Genomic DNA, 17,732 nt, shown 5'->3' with positions numbered 1-17,732 from the left:
CGTCATGTTTATGCGGAGTGCTGGGTTACACTGTTTATGAAATATAGCCAGGCAAAGGCCCTTTGGGGAAGAGAAAGAAAACCATTCCAAATGAAAAGTAATGATTCATGCCACAGATAGTATATAAACTCAAATACACCACTATCGGCCCTGTTCCCCCAACACAATTATGATTGGCTCCGAACAACGCACAGACAACTTAGTATTGCGTTACTCTAAATACATTGGGGTGACTACGGTGATGTGGGTGGTCTTCATTCATTATTATAACGACCACTCAACCTGACTGATGTCTGGAGATGGAATTTAATAACACTATCAACCTACACCGCTCTGTTTGTTAAGTTTTCAGTAAAGATTTGCAAAGGATGGCACTGAACAGGTATTTTTTTTTTAAAGCGAATGTTTTTTTGTTGTTGTTGTGGGCATACCGTGTAACATCCTTATTTAAATATGGTACTTTCATCTGAGCGGACTGTGACAGAAGTGACTTCTAAGTGCCCTCTTTGGCAACCTCTCAGTGCACCTTACGCTCCACTCTATCTTTGCTGCAGAAGAAAATGGAAACTTGGATGGTGATGCACATGAAATTAGACACTTTCCAGCACTTAATGAAATGAATGTAAAATCGAATACCTTGTCTTTACTGCAAACTATTCTCCTTTTTCTTTAGTTTTGCAGGAGAAAACGAATATGCATGCTTGTGAAACTATATAGACACTATAAACTCATATAATATAGATTCATGTAGTAAAACATCTATGAAAAACACCCATGGTGAGTTACATCTCATCTCATATCAGATCAAATTTTTGAGATAAAAAATTTGAGTCGTTCATTAAGTTCTCAAACATGCTATACACTTTAATAAACATATTGATATTTCTGAGAAGAACCCAAGATAAACCTTGTTATTTACAATAAATGATTTCTTCACATACAACAGTAAAAACATTGTAGACCACTTAAATAACTTTAAGGCGTAACTACTTAAATAATAAAAGAATCAGGGTTACTCTATTCACATGACACCTTCCCAGCAGCTCCAATGCAGGTTTCACATTAAGTGCTAAAATTATAGAGTAGATTTACAGCATGGATTCCTTACATGTAATGTAACAAAGAATGCTAAAATGCACTGGAAAGTCATAAACACGTGGGGGTTGTTGTTGATTTTCTTGTGTTTGGAAGGAATAAATGATTATACTAAAAACATCAAATACACCTGACTATTTCAGAGGGGACTGTAAACTTTCAATGACAAGAAAACAGGCTCAGTGAAAGCTGTGTAATATTTATGACCTCTCTGATTACAAATTTCTAAACTCAAAAGCTGAATAGAATGTGATCCCATTTTAGACTAGTTTGAATCATATGAAAAAAAAAAGAAAAAAAAAAGATCTGATGATGAATTATGATGAAGTATGCAAACATTTGTATTAGGTGTTATAGTGCATTTTGCTAATTAATCTACTGGATAGCGTTCAACCAACAACAGTTGGTTCTATAAAGTATCAGTTTTTGGAGGGATACTATAAGGTTTTGATGAGACATCCTCTTCTAGTCATTCATGAGCAGGTCTGGAAAAAAAATAAAAAATAAAAAATAAACTGCCTCTAAAATTATAGCTTGAGCCTTGTATTACAGAAACATCACATAGTCGGAAGGAAAGGTCTATTTTTTTTCTGTCAGCACTCTTGTAGTAAGAGAACAATGTTATCACTTTAAATTAGACTTTTATAGATGTTGCCTTGTCAATAGAACTGTGTAAGTATTTAGTAAAATACATAAAATGAATTTACAGGCTCAATGCAAAACTGCTCCTCTCCCATATATTATTCCTTAAAAAAATAAACCCTCCTCTATTAAAACAATGGCAAATCTAAGTAGTACGTATCTCAGTATAGTACTATATGAAATGTACACCAGTCACCAGTCTTGTTCCCTTTTGTATGACAAAACTGAATATGGTTTGGTGTTTAAAAAAAAAAAATATATATGGAGAACATTACATGAAGCTTCCCATTGTGACAGTCAAAGAATCTGTGAAGAGACTGTATTATTTGCTAAAATCACCTTATAAGGGTTTTCCATATGAAAAAAAAAAAGAACTAAAAACTTCTGTGCTTGATATCACACAAGAAAAAAAAGATATATGAACATTTTAAAATATGATAAGATATACAATTTGCAATGAAAGCAGCGTGCATGGTCATGAACAACTGTAGGAAAATGATATAGCTGATACTGCAACTTTAACCAGAGCAGTTACCTCTTCAGGGTAGTTTCTCTGCAAACCAGTCACGTCCAACTAATGCATTAAATTAACAATCAAAGTGACTGTCCAAACATTCTTACAGATTTACATTTCACTTGATGTTTTCATCTAAATGAAACATCAATGGGATACAACCAATATTCAGCTTGACTCTGCAGGATCCTCATTGATCCGTTTCTAAACTGCATGTAAACTGGCATCAAGTCCCTTCATAATGATTCTCCAGTTATACACAGACCGCTGAATAAGACTAAGTCTGTTGTATGGTTTTGCGGCTGTATTGACAGCTACTTCCTCTCCGTTCTTCAAACAACCTGTGAATCCATGGCAGTGATTTTCTTTATGGTGCAGTTCAGTTTGGTAGACTGTCCATCTGACTTTCCTAAATGAGTGTTGTTATTCCTGACTCCCTAAAATCCCAATTAGTCCTGTAGTACAAACCAGTGCCCATGTTGGGATTGGACCGAACATGAGTTGGTGTCATGTGGGGCTTCCAGTGCTTTGTGAGTCCACCTCTGCAGGGACACTTGACTTTAAAGTGGACCAGACTTTACACACCATACCAGCAGTAAAAACTGGGCAGCCCTGCGTGGGACCTCCAACATGCGACCCCTTCGGCTATGCCTGTTGAGGTTCCATTGGCCACCCTGTTATTGTTTTCTGTGTGTTTGTGCATAGGGGTGGGGGTGCAGATGGTGTAGGGGAGCATGGAGATCAAAGCCTGTGGCTCATGAAACAGTGGTGGGAGAGGAGGATCAGATGAGGGGCAGTTGGAGATTGGGGATGGTGTCCTGAAGGCCTCCGTAAAGTTTAGTCTGCCAACCGGTGAAGAGCGCATTATCATCCTGCCCTGCTTTTTATACAATATAACTGGTGAGGTCCAGCAGGTAAGACGTCATGTCAATGATGTGCTCCAGGATGCTGTCTTTCTCACCGTCCCCTCGTGTCCCTCGATCTCCTTTCTCGCACTGGCTGCCAGTGAATCCTTCCTTGCAGAGACACTTGTTGGGCTCCACACAGACCCCGCCATTGCGACAGGCTGGTTCACATTTGGCTGCGAATGACAAAGAGAGATAAGTTGAAAAGCCATTGAAAAAGGTTGCACAACTTTGAAATCAAAGACAGGTAAAGTGCTCTTATTAGCTCTGTACCTCGTAAGCAGAAGGGGCCCTCCCAGCCAGAACTGCAGCAGCACTTGCCAGTTGGTGTACAGTGGCCATTCTTGCATTCACGGGAGCAAGCGGTGCTTAGCATCTCTAGATCCTCTACTGGCCGTCTGCACTCCTTAGGGACCTGTGGCCTGCATGAGTCACAGAGCATTGTTCAACTAAAGGTCTGCTTTTCTCACCCTACACTCAGACATATTTTCCATTCCAGATCACGAACTAAACACTTGCCAAACATGCAAAAGTGTATTAATCAGGCAAGTATTTCATAAACAAACTTATATTTGGAAAACTTGTTTAGAGACAAAGAGCCATTCTATCATGGGATGGTCACGCACGCTAACTTTTGAAAAATGAGCTGTATCTCATTTTAGAGGCTGCGTCCTCCGGAGGTCACATTTGTAGGCTGCATGTTTCATCAAGGATGTCTTATTTAAGAAAAGTAACCATAATAAAATTCACTAGTATTCCTTGTGAGGTGTATAATACTGTAATTTCTTTCTTTCCAATCTAACGGTTACTTTTCTTAAATGAGACTGCCTTGATGACATATGTGGACAATAAATACGACCTCCGGAAGATGCAGCATCCAAAATGAGATGCAGCAATGGAGTGGAGATTTACTTTATTCGCAAAGATAAAGATGCACAATATATCAGTAACATAGAAATATTAGAAATCTTTTATGTTTCTTTAATTTTAAAACCGCAAGCAAATGATTTTTTAATAGTGTAAGTGCAGTAAGTACATTAAATGTGATGCCTAAATTTACTTGTAGCATTTAGAATTACTGATTTTAGTTTTTTGTGTGTGTTTTATTTTTGCATTTCAATATTAATATCAGCCATTTATCAGATAAAAATTATTATCCGCTTATTAGTATCAAGCAGAATTTTAACCTTGGTGCATCCCTACACAAAGACATCTATTTTCTTGAATATTTGTTTGTCTCAAACAGAGACTTTCTCAACTGTTACCTCTAATTTTATAACTGTAAAAATATGTATTTTATTTATTTACAGTCACTTGTTTGTGGGATGCAATCATATGCTGATATTTTTATATACTGCTGTTTCACAGACACTTTACACAAAATAAACCAATGACAATGACTAAATCAGGTTGTTAATTGTGCAAGTAAATATTTAAGATAGTCATTAAAAAAAGTAACTGAAAAAAAATGTATTGTACAGTAAAATTTGTGTTTATGTTATATGTTTTACCACAGCTTATTATTTACAGGGTTTAAAGCAACAGATTTATTTAGGTGTCATCTGGCAGTTCATCTACTGCAAAAGATCTGTAAATGTGAAAAAGATGCTACTTTATCTGAATAGACACAGAAAGATAGAATTATTGATGTGATTAGTTCATGTCTGTGAATTAATTAATTCTCTTACAATGCATTACACCTATATTCAAGTGTGTGGGAATTGTGTTAATACCTACAATAACACATCAAATCTTGAACTCTGTGTGGCAATGTCTGGAAACAATAATGCTTTTGTGTGTAATGGATTTCAAATGCAAAACCTCAGTGTCAAACTAAGTGGTTTGTGATGAACCTGTCCTGAAGTTCAGCTCTCCTAACATTCTTATGCCTCACTCAGCTAAACACACTGCTTAATGAGCCAGGCAAATCTCTTCAAGGCTGTCTATTAGTGAGCAGCAGGGCTGTTGACATACCCAACAGGCCAGCACACACACAAACACACTGTAATTGGACTCCAGTGAAGCAGTAACTGTATGGGAAACAGGCTGGAGAGCTCTTGGTGAGTTCACATCCTGTGTATCTCACTAGAGGTGGCGTATGGGAAAGTTAGGTAGCCAATGATTCTTTGGTTAACGATGATGCTTGTGGAACGAATGGAGGTGGAATCTGAGCGTTTAAAACTGAAGTGTGTAATTTTTCCTATGTTAAAATACTAAAGTTTTCTGTGCAGAGACTATAAGTAAGCCATTTTAAGCTTGACTTTTATGAAGTGTGTACATAGTGTGGGCAACATCATGCAGCATTCGGTGCAGAAATGACTCCCTCCACCTTTAATGGTTTGGACTGAGAACTTAAGATTTTAAATACTTCACCCCAGTTTGCAAAAGGCTAACACATAACTGACAAATAGCATCACCTCATTTGGCATTTCACACCATCTCATTCCCAATCTACTGGTCTACAAGCAAATTTAACTGTACCAAGTTACCTTCTAATTTCCTAAATCCATATCATTGCTCTTATTATGAACAATTAGTTTTTGCATGTGTCTTTTATTGACTCGTGTATTTAAAAAAAAAAAAAAATCGTTATTCCTTTTTAATTAGTTCTATTGGACTTTTCCAATCACTTAGTCTGCTTAAACCCTTCCTCTTTCTTACAATCGACAAGCTTGCATTCGGTCAATCAGCCTCAACTCTGGTGTATGTCATATAATGCAGAAGAAAAGATCTGTCACTACTTCCGTTTCATTGTGACTATTGTGAAATATAAAATATGGATTAAATTAGATTAATTTTTCAGTTTCAGCAGTCCAGCAGCAACACATTTTTTTTTTTTTTTCTGATTGCTTTATCACATTGGCTAAAAACAATTAAATTGTGATTTGACAGCCTTGTTTCTTCCGTCCACCTGTCATAATTATGGACTTGTGTGTTTCTTTCATTTCCTCTTCTCCTGTTTAGTTTTATTCCTTTGACCTATGCTGCGTCCAAAAGCTCTAAAATGCTGCCTTCCGAGGACACATTCCAAGGTAGAAAGGCATCAAGGCATGTTTGAATCCAAAGTTAGCTTCACTTCCTGTCTCATGAGATACCTTAATCTGATCGATATTTGAAGGCAGCATAGATGTATCCTTGGCTGCCTTTGATATCCCACAATCCTGTGCGTTCCATTCTGTGTTTGTTGAGCTAAAAAATAAACATGGCGTCTGAAAGTTGTGTTTGGTGGTCAGTTTGTGTGTAAATGTATATTTCTGACTAACTTTTGCACATTTGATGTTAGTTCTAGCGAGAAATCAGTATTATAGTAATTAAATATTTGTTTTCACCAAAACTCATTTTATTTTGTTGTAGAGCATTAAACTTATGCTGCCTCAGAAGCCTGTCTGAAATCAGTTTCATGAGGTGCCTTCGTGCAAAAAACGCTGCCTGCAAAGTCATTGCCTGATAGGGCTGCAAGGCAAACAAATCAGTTGCCTAGGCTTTTGGATGCAGCTCTAGTTTCTGTCTTCCCTTGATTATTTTAGTCAGTTCACCTGTGTTTTGTTAATTATCCTCATTTGGTCTGTGTATTTAAGTTGCTCCCTTTCTTTTCACTCTGGCTGATTACTGATGTTGATTTGCTTGTGTTTGGATGTACCCCCTTCAGAATTATCAGTAAAGTCCTTGTTGAATAATCTTCTTCTTCTTGTTTTACACCAGTACAACCGTGACACCACCAAGACAGTTGCAGCAGCTATGCAGAGTTGTTTCAATGGAGCTGATTGCAATGACAAGGGTTTGCAATTAAGTCTTATGTCAGTGTTTGTTGGAATATCAGAACAAATGATGTTCATTTAGTAAAAACAGATGTCGTTAGCTTTAACAAAATGATCAACGAAACGCAACAACCGTTGGTTGTTGTGCTTGTCAGCATTGTATGAACCAGCCTTAGTAGTGTCTATGTGAGAGAGTGGGATGTTGGATCTCTGAGTACCACTGACAGCTTCAGTGACTGATGGCAGGAATAGGCTGGTAACAAGGGAATTGTGGCAAGATGTGCTGGGGGGTCTCTAGTGGGGGTGCAGTTCCCATGCTCCCCTCAACCACAATCAGCACCCATATCAGGTCTCCCTTGTCTCTCATCCACACTTTTTGTGTGTGTGTGTTGTTGTGACAGGCTGTTACGTTGTGAAAAAACAGAGACAGAAAAGATGAGGGAGAGAAAGAAATAGAGATGGATACTGAAAAAGAAAGAGAGGGAGGGAATAGAAAGAAAGAGGCGCTCCCCAGAGGATTGGACTAACACTGTTAATGATGTCGGGGTCAGCGGCGCTACTAAACAGTTTGTATTACTGGCAGGGTGGCCGTGAAAACAACACCTGCTGCCGTGGCACTTGACAAAGACAGCTGGGTCAACAGGCACTGTGGGAATGTATCAGCTCTGTGAGGCCACTTGCATAAAACACAGACTGATAAATTAAAAGAACGCCCCAGCTTATTAGTTTAAGACAGTTGTGTAGCTTGAATGGGAGGTTGAACGCATCAGCTGCCCAACTTCTCTTTTTGTTCATCCAAGGATTGTTTGGCACAATATGCCTGCCATGATCCTAGTCCTACATCATCTACCTAGGCAGAAATCATCTACACTGGAATTGAGATATTTAAGTGTTTGGTAAGATGTTTTTAGTGCTGTAAGTGCATGTGATTCTGTAGAATCAATTTAGATGTGTTAAACCTAACAGTACTAGACAGTTATTACTAGTTGAAAACGTAATTATTAAAGGGTTAGTTCACCCAAAAATTAAAATTGTGCTTCGTTCTACTCACCCCCGAGGCATCCTAGGTGTATATGACTTTCTTCTTTCAGATAAATCCAGTCGGAGTTACATTAAAAATTGTCTTTGATCTTTTAAGCTGTTTCATGGCACTCAACGGGTGTTGCATTCCTTCAGTCCTAAAGACGTGAAATAAAAAGTGTCCTTCCATAAAAAAAAAAAGTGTCTCACGCAGCTCCGGGGGGGTGAACAAAGGCCTCCTGTTGCGAATCGATGCATTTTTGTAAGAAAAATATCCATATACAAAACGTAATAATCACTTTAATCTAGCTTGCACTCACTGTTGTAAACTAAGCAGTTACGGGAGCATGACGTATGAGGTCAGCGTTGCGCATGCGCCGGTGAGTCTTGTGAAAACCAAAGTTTGTTTACAGGATCAAAAACGTAAGGAAGCAAATTTTCCTTACTTTAGCAAAGAAAAGCAGTCTCCTCTTGGCTTATATCAAAATCCTCTTACATTTGCTTTATGTTTTGTAGTTATTTTTAGTTACTGTTGTTTTGTTTTGATCTCTCCGCTGCGTGCAAAGCTGACCTCATACGTAATTCCCCCAAAACTGAGCGCAAGCTAGATTAAAGTGATTATGTTTTGAATATGGATATTTTTCTTACAAAAACGCATCGATTAGCTACAGGTGGCCTTTGTTCACCCGCCGGAGCCATGTGAGACACTTTTTTATGGAAGGGCGCTTTTTATTTCATGTCTTTTGGACTGAAGAAATGCAACACCTGTTGAGTGCCATGAAACAGCTTGAAAGATTAAAGATAATTTTTTATATAACTCCGACTGGAGTCATATACAACTAGGATGCCTCGAAGGTGAGTAAAACGCAGCCTAATTTTCATTTTTGGGTGAACTAACCCTTTAAGCCAAAATATTTCATAAATTGGGTGGGGAACTTGTACAACATGGTGAGTGATGGGTGGTCCATTTCTGTTGAAATCTGTGGTGCTTTCTGTGGAATGGGTAATGACTCCAGTAGCTCGGAGCTTTTCTTCAGGAGACAGTTTAATATCTTTTGGCTTAACTTGTTGGCTTTGATAGTAAGAAACAGTTGAGTTATTTGATGAAAGCAAGCACACGGGTAGAGGAGTGAAGGGCTGAGGGGTGTTCAATGAAACAGTATAAAAAAGCCTTCGTCAAGGCACTCTGTATGACTCCTCTGTCCTTTTTTGTCATCTCTCTCTTTTGTTAGCACCTCTTTGTGGTTACATTGTATCAAAAAATTTACTGTGCATTGTAGCTGTAGGCCATTCAGTACCACCCTAAGGGTCTTTGTCAAGGGGAAGAACACAGTTGTGAGCAGGAGAGATTTAGGACAGACCAAGAAATAAAGGAGACTTGTAAGAGATGGGGAGCAGGAGAATGTGAACATTTTTTAAAAATGTTTGTATATCCTGTTCTTGACACACACACGTAAGCCTAGAGGAATTTGCAACCTTTATATCGCTACAGAAAAGTGCATCTAAAGAACCTATTCGACACATTCAGCCAACAAAATCCAAAGTCGTGGAAGATGCACTGTTATACTTGCTTTCTTTCTGAAGTATCTTCAGGTCTGTGGTTCTAAAATGTAATGAGTGAAAAAGTCACTTCAGAAATCACTCAAGTAACACTCAACCAAAACTCCACATCTGCTTTGGTGACAAAACAATGAGAAAAGTGTTTCTGAGATGTGTTCTTCAAACATTCTTTGGTTTCTACTGATATGTGTGGATGTTGTCATTAAGCTGTCAGAACAGACAGATCTGCCAAAAGTATCACTATGAGGTTCTCATTTCTGGTAGCTTACATGGGGTGAACTCTGTTCTCTGGGCTAAATTTGACTTATATTTCAACATTGCATACACTGGACCAGTGAACAGTAAAACTGAGGATGTGCGTCAATTTGTGTTAATATTACAGAAAACCCAAATTATAAATAGTTCACTTACTGGCATCTTTTTAGTTATTGCCACTAGCCAATAAACAATCCTAGAATCTCTCTCTTGTGGACATTGGACACTGATACCTGTACTTTTCAGTGTGCGGTGGCTTATTTATTATTCTACATTAACAGACTGCTAAACAAACTCCGATGAGTGCAGTCATTCCAGTGAGGGTTACTGTAAAATCTCAAAAATTTCACTTTTTATATGATATTGTACTCTATGATATATTTTATGCTCTCTCCCCTACCCCACAGTTCCACAACCCGAAAACGCTAGGTGGCAGATCATATTCCAAACACAATGTAGGTATTTTGAAGCCCCCATCCCTAGCAAGGACACAAAGCTTAAAAGGTGAAGAAAAGATGTATATGTAGATACTAAAAATGTAAATTATGGACCACCCCACTTGACAGTGCTATTTACTCAGAAATGTTATATCACCTCTTTTATTTGGTAATTATCTCACAAAAGTGACATGATATATAAAACAGTGGACCCAACGCCACAGGTCCAACAGACTAAACAACTCCAATCAACGGTGAAAAGAATTCTTCTTTGGAAAAATGCAGCAATGCCAGAAAACATAAATAAAGTAAGTTTGAGGGGCCTTGTTTAGGAGACTCGTGGAAACATCTGTGGTAATTAATAGCATTAGACTTGGGTGGCACTGTCGTCACCTGGGTATATTTAAATATTCAAACCTTCAAGCAACTTTCTTTCAATTCTTGCTGAAATCCTACATTGGTTTATTTGATATCTGCATTTCATAGTTTACATACTGATTCAGTACATTTTCCCAGTCACTTTTTGTAGTAATGACCATCTCTATTTATTTATTAAATGTGATATTGGCTCATTATTCCAGGCAGATTTGCTCCACTATGGACTATGGACTGGAAAAATGTTTGGATTGAGATCAGACTTTGACTGGGTCATTGTAGGACATTGACCATTTTGTTATTGTAATTTCTGTAAATAGTGTTGATACACATTCTTTTTTAAAGCCAATTCCTGCTGATGAAACACAGCCCGATGGATTCGCCAACTTAATTCACTGCAGGTATAGCGTACACTAAGATGTGGGCAGAGTTAGATTTGCCCCACACAGATTGCTTTAAATCTAGGCCTTATCTGGAGCACAACTGAAACAGGGCCACTACTAAGGCAAACTTAAGATGTGCTGTCTCATGGTCCCCTATACCTATCAGTGTTACAAAGAACTCTTATCTTATAATTGACTGGTGCACCTCTATGTGGTTCTTAGAAACTGAACTTTGTAGCTTTTCAAAGTGATCATCAGCCTTTCTGCTTCTTGCTGAATGGAAAGTTTTGAGGAACAACCAGTCAGTGGTTTCCACTTCCAGATAATTGAACATCTTGGATAATCACTTGGATCTTGTTGTGTACTTTTCCTTGGAATGCTTGTAGTAGTTTACATTTTCACAGCCTTAAATAAGGATGCATAAATTATTATTTTTTTTTTAATTCAGAATATGTAGATTTTTTTTCAATGCAATTCCTCTTTAGAGTCATACAACTATGTAAACTAAGATTTGATAGTATCGCAAGGTGCAGTTTATAAAATGTGAGATTAAATTTTGGCTTTTTTTTTAATTTTCTATGTAGGATTTGTACTTCAGCAAAATTATTCTGCAAAAAATGGTTTGGATCTGAATAATTTAAGACAATTATTGATAATTGAGGGTAATTTATAAAGTTCTCAAGCTATAAAAAACGTCCAGTGAAAGGATTTTGAATAGCGTAGAAAGCACAAAAAAAGGTTTCATGAGCGATTGGTTTGAATTAGAGACTTCACAGATCTGCCTGCGCCTATTGTAATGTCCCTTTTTTTCTGGAAATGATATATTTGATCTATTAAAAATGCAAACACTTGGCAGTTGTTATATGGGAATTCATATGCTCATTTCTTATAGATGATATGCCTTTCATATGTACTTGGCTTGGTGAGAACAACATATTTTCAAGATCTATCGTAAAAGTGGCTTTTAGTGGTGTACAACACACGGGTTTAATTACTCCATATTAAAAAAAGTTCACTAGCATAAATCCTTTAACCAACTCCATTCACATGTTTTGAATCTCTCGCCGTAAACTTGCACACATGTATGTCAATTGGATAAATTTGGTTCTGCCACAGACCCGAGGGCATATGAACATACTCAAGGTTCTCAAGGAAAACATTCCCTCTGTTTGAGACAGGTGTAAGTCCTGTCAAAGCAAGGAAAACACCCAAGCGACCACACAGGCTTGCTAGTTAACCAGCGCTGTGTCTGAGCCACCTTAACTGTGTTGGTGTTAGAAACACGTTACACTAACATTTGGAAATGGTATGCTTACTCTCCAATTATAGCAGAGGTTTGTGTTGGCTAAGAGCGGCAGTTGTGTGATGATTTGTTTAAGGGAAGCTAGAACCCTTGTGCGTGTCTGAGAGTGAAAACGAGTAACGCTTTAACCAGATAATTCAGCCAAAAATTAAGATTCGGTCATCATTAACTCACCCAAAAAAGAAAGATGTTTTCTAAAATGTCTCAGTGTTTTTGTCCACACAATGAAATTTCATTTGATCTTCAATGCATGAACAAATCCAGTTGTAACATTCTTCAAAATAACCTTCTGTCTGTTGGTATGAACTAACCACGCAGATGTTCAAACCGTAGCACGTAAGAAGAATACCGAGGGATATTTTGTAAAGCGGAATAAAAATGGAATTAATTATGCAAGTTTCAATATTAGCATTGCTCAGCAGTAACATCACATATTTCACATGCGAGCAATGAAAATGGAAAAACAGAGAGGCTGTTGCATAAACTCGGTTGTATACAATATGTTGCTCTGTGTATTCGAAGCTCAACGCACCTTTTAGGGTCCACCAACTTGTAGAGTTTTCCGCTGTGCGACTGTATCGCCGTGCTTTTGCTGGAAGCGAGGATGTAGACCTCACCTGAAGAGGAAAGAAAACATGTAGGTCTTTCAGGGATCTCATTTGTCTTCTCTCACCTTCCTTCCTTCCTACTCATTGCACTTGACACTTGTGCATTAGAGGGTTTTGAGAGGGGGCCATTAAATCGTCATGCAAGTAATTTAATGAGGAGCAAGCTTGCAGCACTATGCACAGATTGTAAACATGTGTCAGGAGACTGCCATGTGGGTCTCAAGTACAGCCTCCACTGAATCCTTCTTACAAATCAGCAACAAATGCTATCTCTCCCTCACAGAGGCCCACTCTTGGCAAAGCACAAGATTTATTCTCTGTCACACTTGACCTGGTGTTTGGATTCGAGAGTTTTTGTTCCCTGTGATGCACTGAGTTGTGGGGATATTACATGGTGGCAGAGAGTACAGCCTAGCAGCAGTGAGTGGGCATAACTTTGCTTTGGCAAGCCACTCTCGGAGGGACTGGCATCAAGTTTATATAAAAATGACCCCCATTACTATTCCAGTAAGCCAGGAATCAGTTATTATCAATGTTGAAAGTAAAACTAAGGAAATGGAGGAGATTGCGCATATAAACCCTATATGCTGACAGATTGTGCTGACCTTTGGTTTCCAATTGTACCGTCTGTTAGCAGCAAAAAAGAGGAAGTAATCTTTCAGGAAACTAAAGGAGTACTGTGTCATAGCAGAATGTTCCTTGGAGGAAAGATATTTGAAAATGGGAGGTAGGACAAAGAATTGATTTTCTTTCTGTTCTGTATCATTCAGATGACTCTTGGATTCGGGAGCCATTTTTTCTCCTTCCTGTGACTACGGTATACACATTCTAATGTAAAACGATTGCTTCATTAGACCCTGTCTAAACTAAACAAATCCTTTTTTTTTTTTTTTTTTTTTTTTCGTTAGTCCTTTTGAGAAATGTCTGTACTTACACTACTGTTCAAATGCTTATGCATACCAAGCACGAGCACACCATTTATTTAAACAGTAAAATCAGAAATATTATGAAATATTATTATATTGATATAATAATATTTTTAAAATAACAGGTTAATATTTTAATAGATTTAAAAAATGTGTACTCCACTGTCTTCAGAAATCATTGTAATATGCTGTTTTGGTGTTTAAAAAAAAAAAAAAACATTTATTATTATCAATGCTTATTTTTGTGGAAATGATACTTTTTTTCAGGAATCTTTGATGAATGGAAAGTTCAAATAAACAGCATTTTTTTTTTGTAACTATGTAAATGTCTTTACTGTCACTTTTGATCAATTTAACATATCATTGCTTAATAAAGCATTAATTTCTTTCAATAAAAACAAAAAACAAAATAACATTTGAACAATAGTGTATGTACCTTCTAGGTAATGTAGTTTTTAAAGAAAACTTGATAGAACCATAAGTAAAGGTTATGACAGAAGCACAAAAAAGTGTGGTGAAATGAACACACATTAAGCTTTTTGAGATCTCACTGACCCAATTCATCTTCGCCAAACCCCAGGATGTGGCCTACCAGCGAGGAACCACAGGAACTGCCAGTACCAAGACAAAGAGGCTTCTCTTGCCACAACCTGTCTTCTGAAGGCCTCTGCAGAATTCTGAAGTTCCTGTAATAATCATAAAGTCAAGGGGTTAAAAATGTCCTTGCTCTATCTATCCTGAACAAATTCCCAGCAGACTTAAGTAGACATTTTAATCTTTACAAAATACAAAATTACATGACAAAACATCAGGCATAATTTACTGCTTTGGATTTCCAGGAACAATTTATTTTCTACAGTTTGTCTCTCACTGTTGACAAAAAGGCAGGCTGATAGCGAGGATGAATTACAAACCTGCGTAAAGTGCGAAAAACAAATACCAGCGGCACATTGACCTGGCAAGAAACCTGCTATCAGTTTTCCCTGAAAAAGCTCTTTTTCTTGTGTGTGTGTGTGTGTGTGTTGGCACAGTCAATAACACAGGAAAGATGACAGTTTCCATTCGCAGTTTAACAATTACCAAAAAAAAACAAAAAAACACAATGAGCAGCAATATGAAAATGGAAGCTCAATATCTTTTTTTTTTTGGAAGCATAACAATGTTCAAGGGATATACTAAGCAGTTTGCATAATTTTGCATAGTTAATAATTCTAACATCACATCATATAATAACACAACATACCCATTTTTGTCTCCAAATACATAACTTCCATAAAGTCTTCTTGACTGACATCCCCTGTAGATGAATCCACCAACTGGGACGGCACCTTCATTTGACCCCAAATCAAACATAGATGGCTCATGTTCTGTGGGCAGACACAACTCACCATCAAGAAATAAAAGCAGACCAAGGTAATAAGTCAACATGAGTTTTAGGTTATTTTTATGAGTTATAGGTTATTTGAACTTCAAAATTCAACTGAATCGTTTAAATAACTCAATTTTACACATTTTACAAACTAAATGTCTTCAATCACCATCCTACATGTGTCGCAAAGTTGATTTATCCCCATAATAACAGTTTTCTTTGTTTGTGTAAGGGATATCCATGTTTACCACAATCTGTCAAGAGACCATTAGCACTTCACACAGGCTGGTTTTAATTAGCTATTCCCCAGACAGTTATAAAACACTATGTAAACTTGATATGGAGGGCAATGTTCATTTCACTAAATGTCCTTATTAATGTTCAGTCTGAGCACTGTTAAGTTCACATAATAGCTCAAATTGATTAGGAAAAGGACACAAGAGGAAAGGGTGAGGTAATCCTACAATTACTATCCAGTGTTTGTGTATATTTGTGTAAGTTTGTATGGCTACAAAGATTACAGCAGCTTAGAAAATGGCGAGTATTGTAACCTCACATTCAGAGCACCATAAAACAATAAAATATGATTTAATGAAGTAAGTCATTCACCATGGTGATGGTTTAACATCGTAAATGGCTTGGTGTTTGGGGTAATTTGGCACACTTGTGAGACAATCTTTTTGGGGCTTAAATGCATTGGTTGGGAGAGAGCCATATTTGTTTGTCGCCAATGTGTTAGGAGGAGTACAAGAAAGCCAATCCATTACTTAGCCATAAGAAATAATATATATACACTTCTGGCATTGATCGTTTTGTGTTTCAACAATGTACTAAATGACCATATAAACGCTCTTTGACAGCGAGGAAAAATATAGTTGTATATGTGCTTGCAATTCCCCAGCGATTAAAATAAGTATTTTAATATTTAAAGTGTGTTCTCACGTTATGAAACGATAGTGTTGTAATAGTATCCTTGAATGAAGAGTAGATCAGATTATACTGAAAGTCTTAAATATTTTTTTTTTTTTAGAACGTATTCCCATTCCATCGAAGACATTCTGTTTTCAGCATAAAAGCTTAGCTTTATTTCATAACCAGTACATGGACAGAGAATTTAATGTTTTCTGAAATACAATACAGGAACTTCTTGAGTGGTTGCCTGGTTGGAACTACTTGGCTTGTTGAAAAGCTTTTCCGCTTGTACAGTAATCCATCATGTTTTTAGAAACCAGCCACTTCTAACAGACATACCGTAATCTTTCCCTTTGATGACCTGTAGGATCCTGCCTGTTGTCGTATTTTTGCCAACAGTATCTGTGCACAGGATGAGCAGACTCCCATTGGTGTCCATGTGGAGCTTATCCACTGCACACCTAGAACACAAAGTACCATTTTAATGCATTTTGCAAGACAGCAGCAGTGTAAACACTTCTATTTGATATATGACACTTCATTTAATTATACGGTATATATGTTGGCATACAGTTCTAATTTTAACAGCCAAGATTGTCAGCATCTCTTAATTCCAGACAAATCCTAATACTATGGCATACAGTTACATTCTTGTGAAATTGTGTGCTTCCAACTTTATGGTAACAGTTTGGGATGGGCCCTTTTCCAAAATGAGGTCCATAAAGAAATTATTTACTGTATCTGGTGTAGAAGAACTTGACTAGCCTGCACAAAACCCAGACCTGAATCCCAATGAACTGGAATGACTACTTCAAACAAGATCCCATCACAAAACATCAGTGCCTGACCTCACTGATGCACAGGTGCAAATTCCCACATCCATATTCCAACATATAATGGAAATAATTCATAGACCAGCTGATACGGAGGACAAACTCCCAAATGACCAAATTTCAAAATTCAGTAAAATGTTTGACCTTACCTCCCTGGATCATGCAGCCCATGGGCAAAGATTTCAGGGGGCTGATTTGTGCTGTTGAAATAGGGGTTATTTCTGGGTATAGAGTAAGGACTACTACACCAATCTGTGTCCACATCCACCCGAAGGACAGATCCTGTGAAATCACTATGGCAGAAGAACACTCTATTGAAAATATCTAAAGCAATTCAGATATCACTATTATATAACTTGACTCATCAATAGAGCCTGATTCACTATAGCTTTACACATTTAATGCTTACCTCAGACCATCCATCTCCTCCATATCGTCCAAAGTGATCATGCCATCACCTAAAATAATGTGCAGAAGCCCATCAGGGCCAAAGAGGAGCTGTCCTCCTAAATGCTTTCGGTGGAGCTCAGCTACTTCCATTAAAACCCGAGTAGTCCTTGTGTCCACCTGGTTTGGGTTTTTTTAAAACCAAATATTAAAACAAAGCTAAATATAAAACTAAATCCATCAATCCATCCCTTTTCCAAACCACTAGGGTTAAAAATAAATAAATTAAAAAATCATGTAGGGTCACAGGAATGTTCTTTCCCAGCATAGAATATAGAACACTACTTAATATGTTTAAATACAAAATTGAATTAATTTATATTTATTAATTTAATATTTAAACTTTTTTTTTTTTTTTTTTTTTTTTTACAATTAAAGGAGATTATTCCA

General features: G+C 37.3%; 1 protein-coding gene across 1 annotated transcript in view; it reads right to left on the bottom strand.

Annotated features, from left to right (window-relative positions):
- Positions 1-838: 838 nt before the first annotated feature.
- LOC109058273 (hedgehog-interacting protein-like) overlaps positions 839-17,732 on the bottom strand; it is a 34,738-nt gene continuing 17,844 nt past the window's right edge. The window contains exons 6-13 of the mRNA XM_042758063.1: positions 17,305-17,477; positions 17,045-17,188; positions 16,402-16,523; positions 15,025-15,148; positions 14,337-14,467; positions 12,780-12,864; positions 3,430-3,578; positions 839-3,332 (exon numbers count right to left, since the gene is read on the bottom strand). Of these exons, the coding sequence (XP_042613997.1) occupies positions 3,136-3,332; positions 3,430-3,578; positions 12,780-12,864; positions 14,337-14,467; positions 15,025-15,148; positions 16,402-16,523; positions 17,045-17,188; positions 17,305-17,477 (1,125 nt within the window). The 3' untranslated portion in view covers positions 839-3,135. The remainder of the gene's footprint in view (positions 3,333-3,429; positions 3,579-12,779; positions 12,865-14,336; positions 14,468-15,024; positions 15,149-16,401; positions 16,524-17,044; positions 17,189-17,304; positions 17,478-17,732) is intronic.

Source organism: Cyprinus carpio, chromosome A1 (genome assembly GCF_018340385.1).
Source record: "Cyprinus carpio isolate SPL01 chromosome A1, ASM1834038v1, whole genome shotgun sequence".
NCBI lineage: Eukaryota > Metazoa > Chordata > Actinopteri > Cypriniformes > Cyprinidae > Cyprinus > Cyprinus carpio.
The sequence above is the reverse complement of the archived record's forward strand: the minus strand, read 5'-3'. Positions and strand labels throughout refer to the sequence as shown.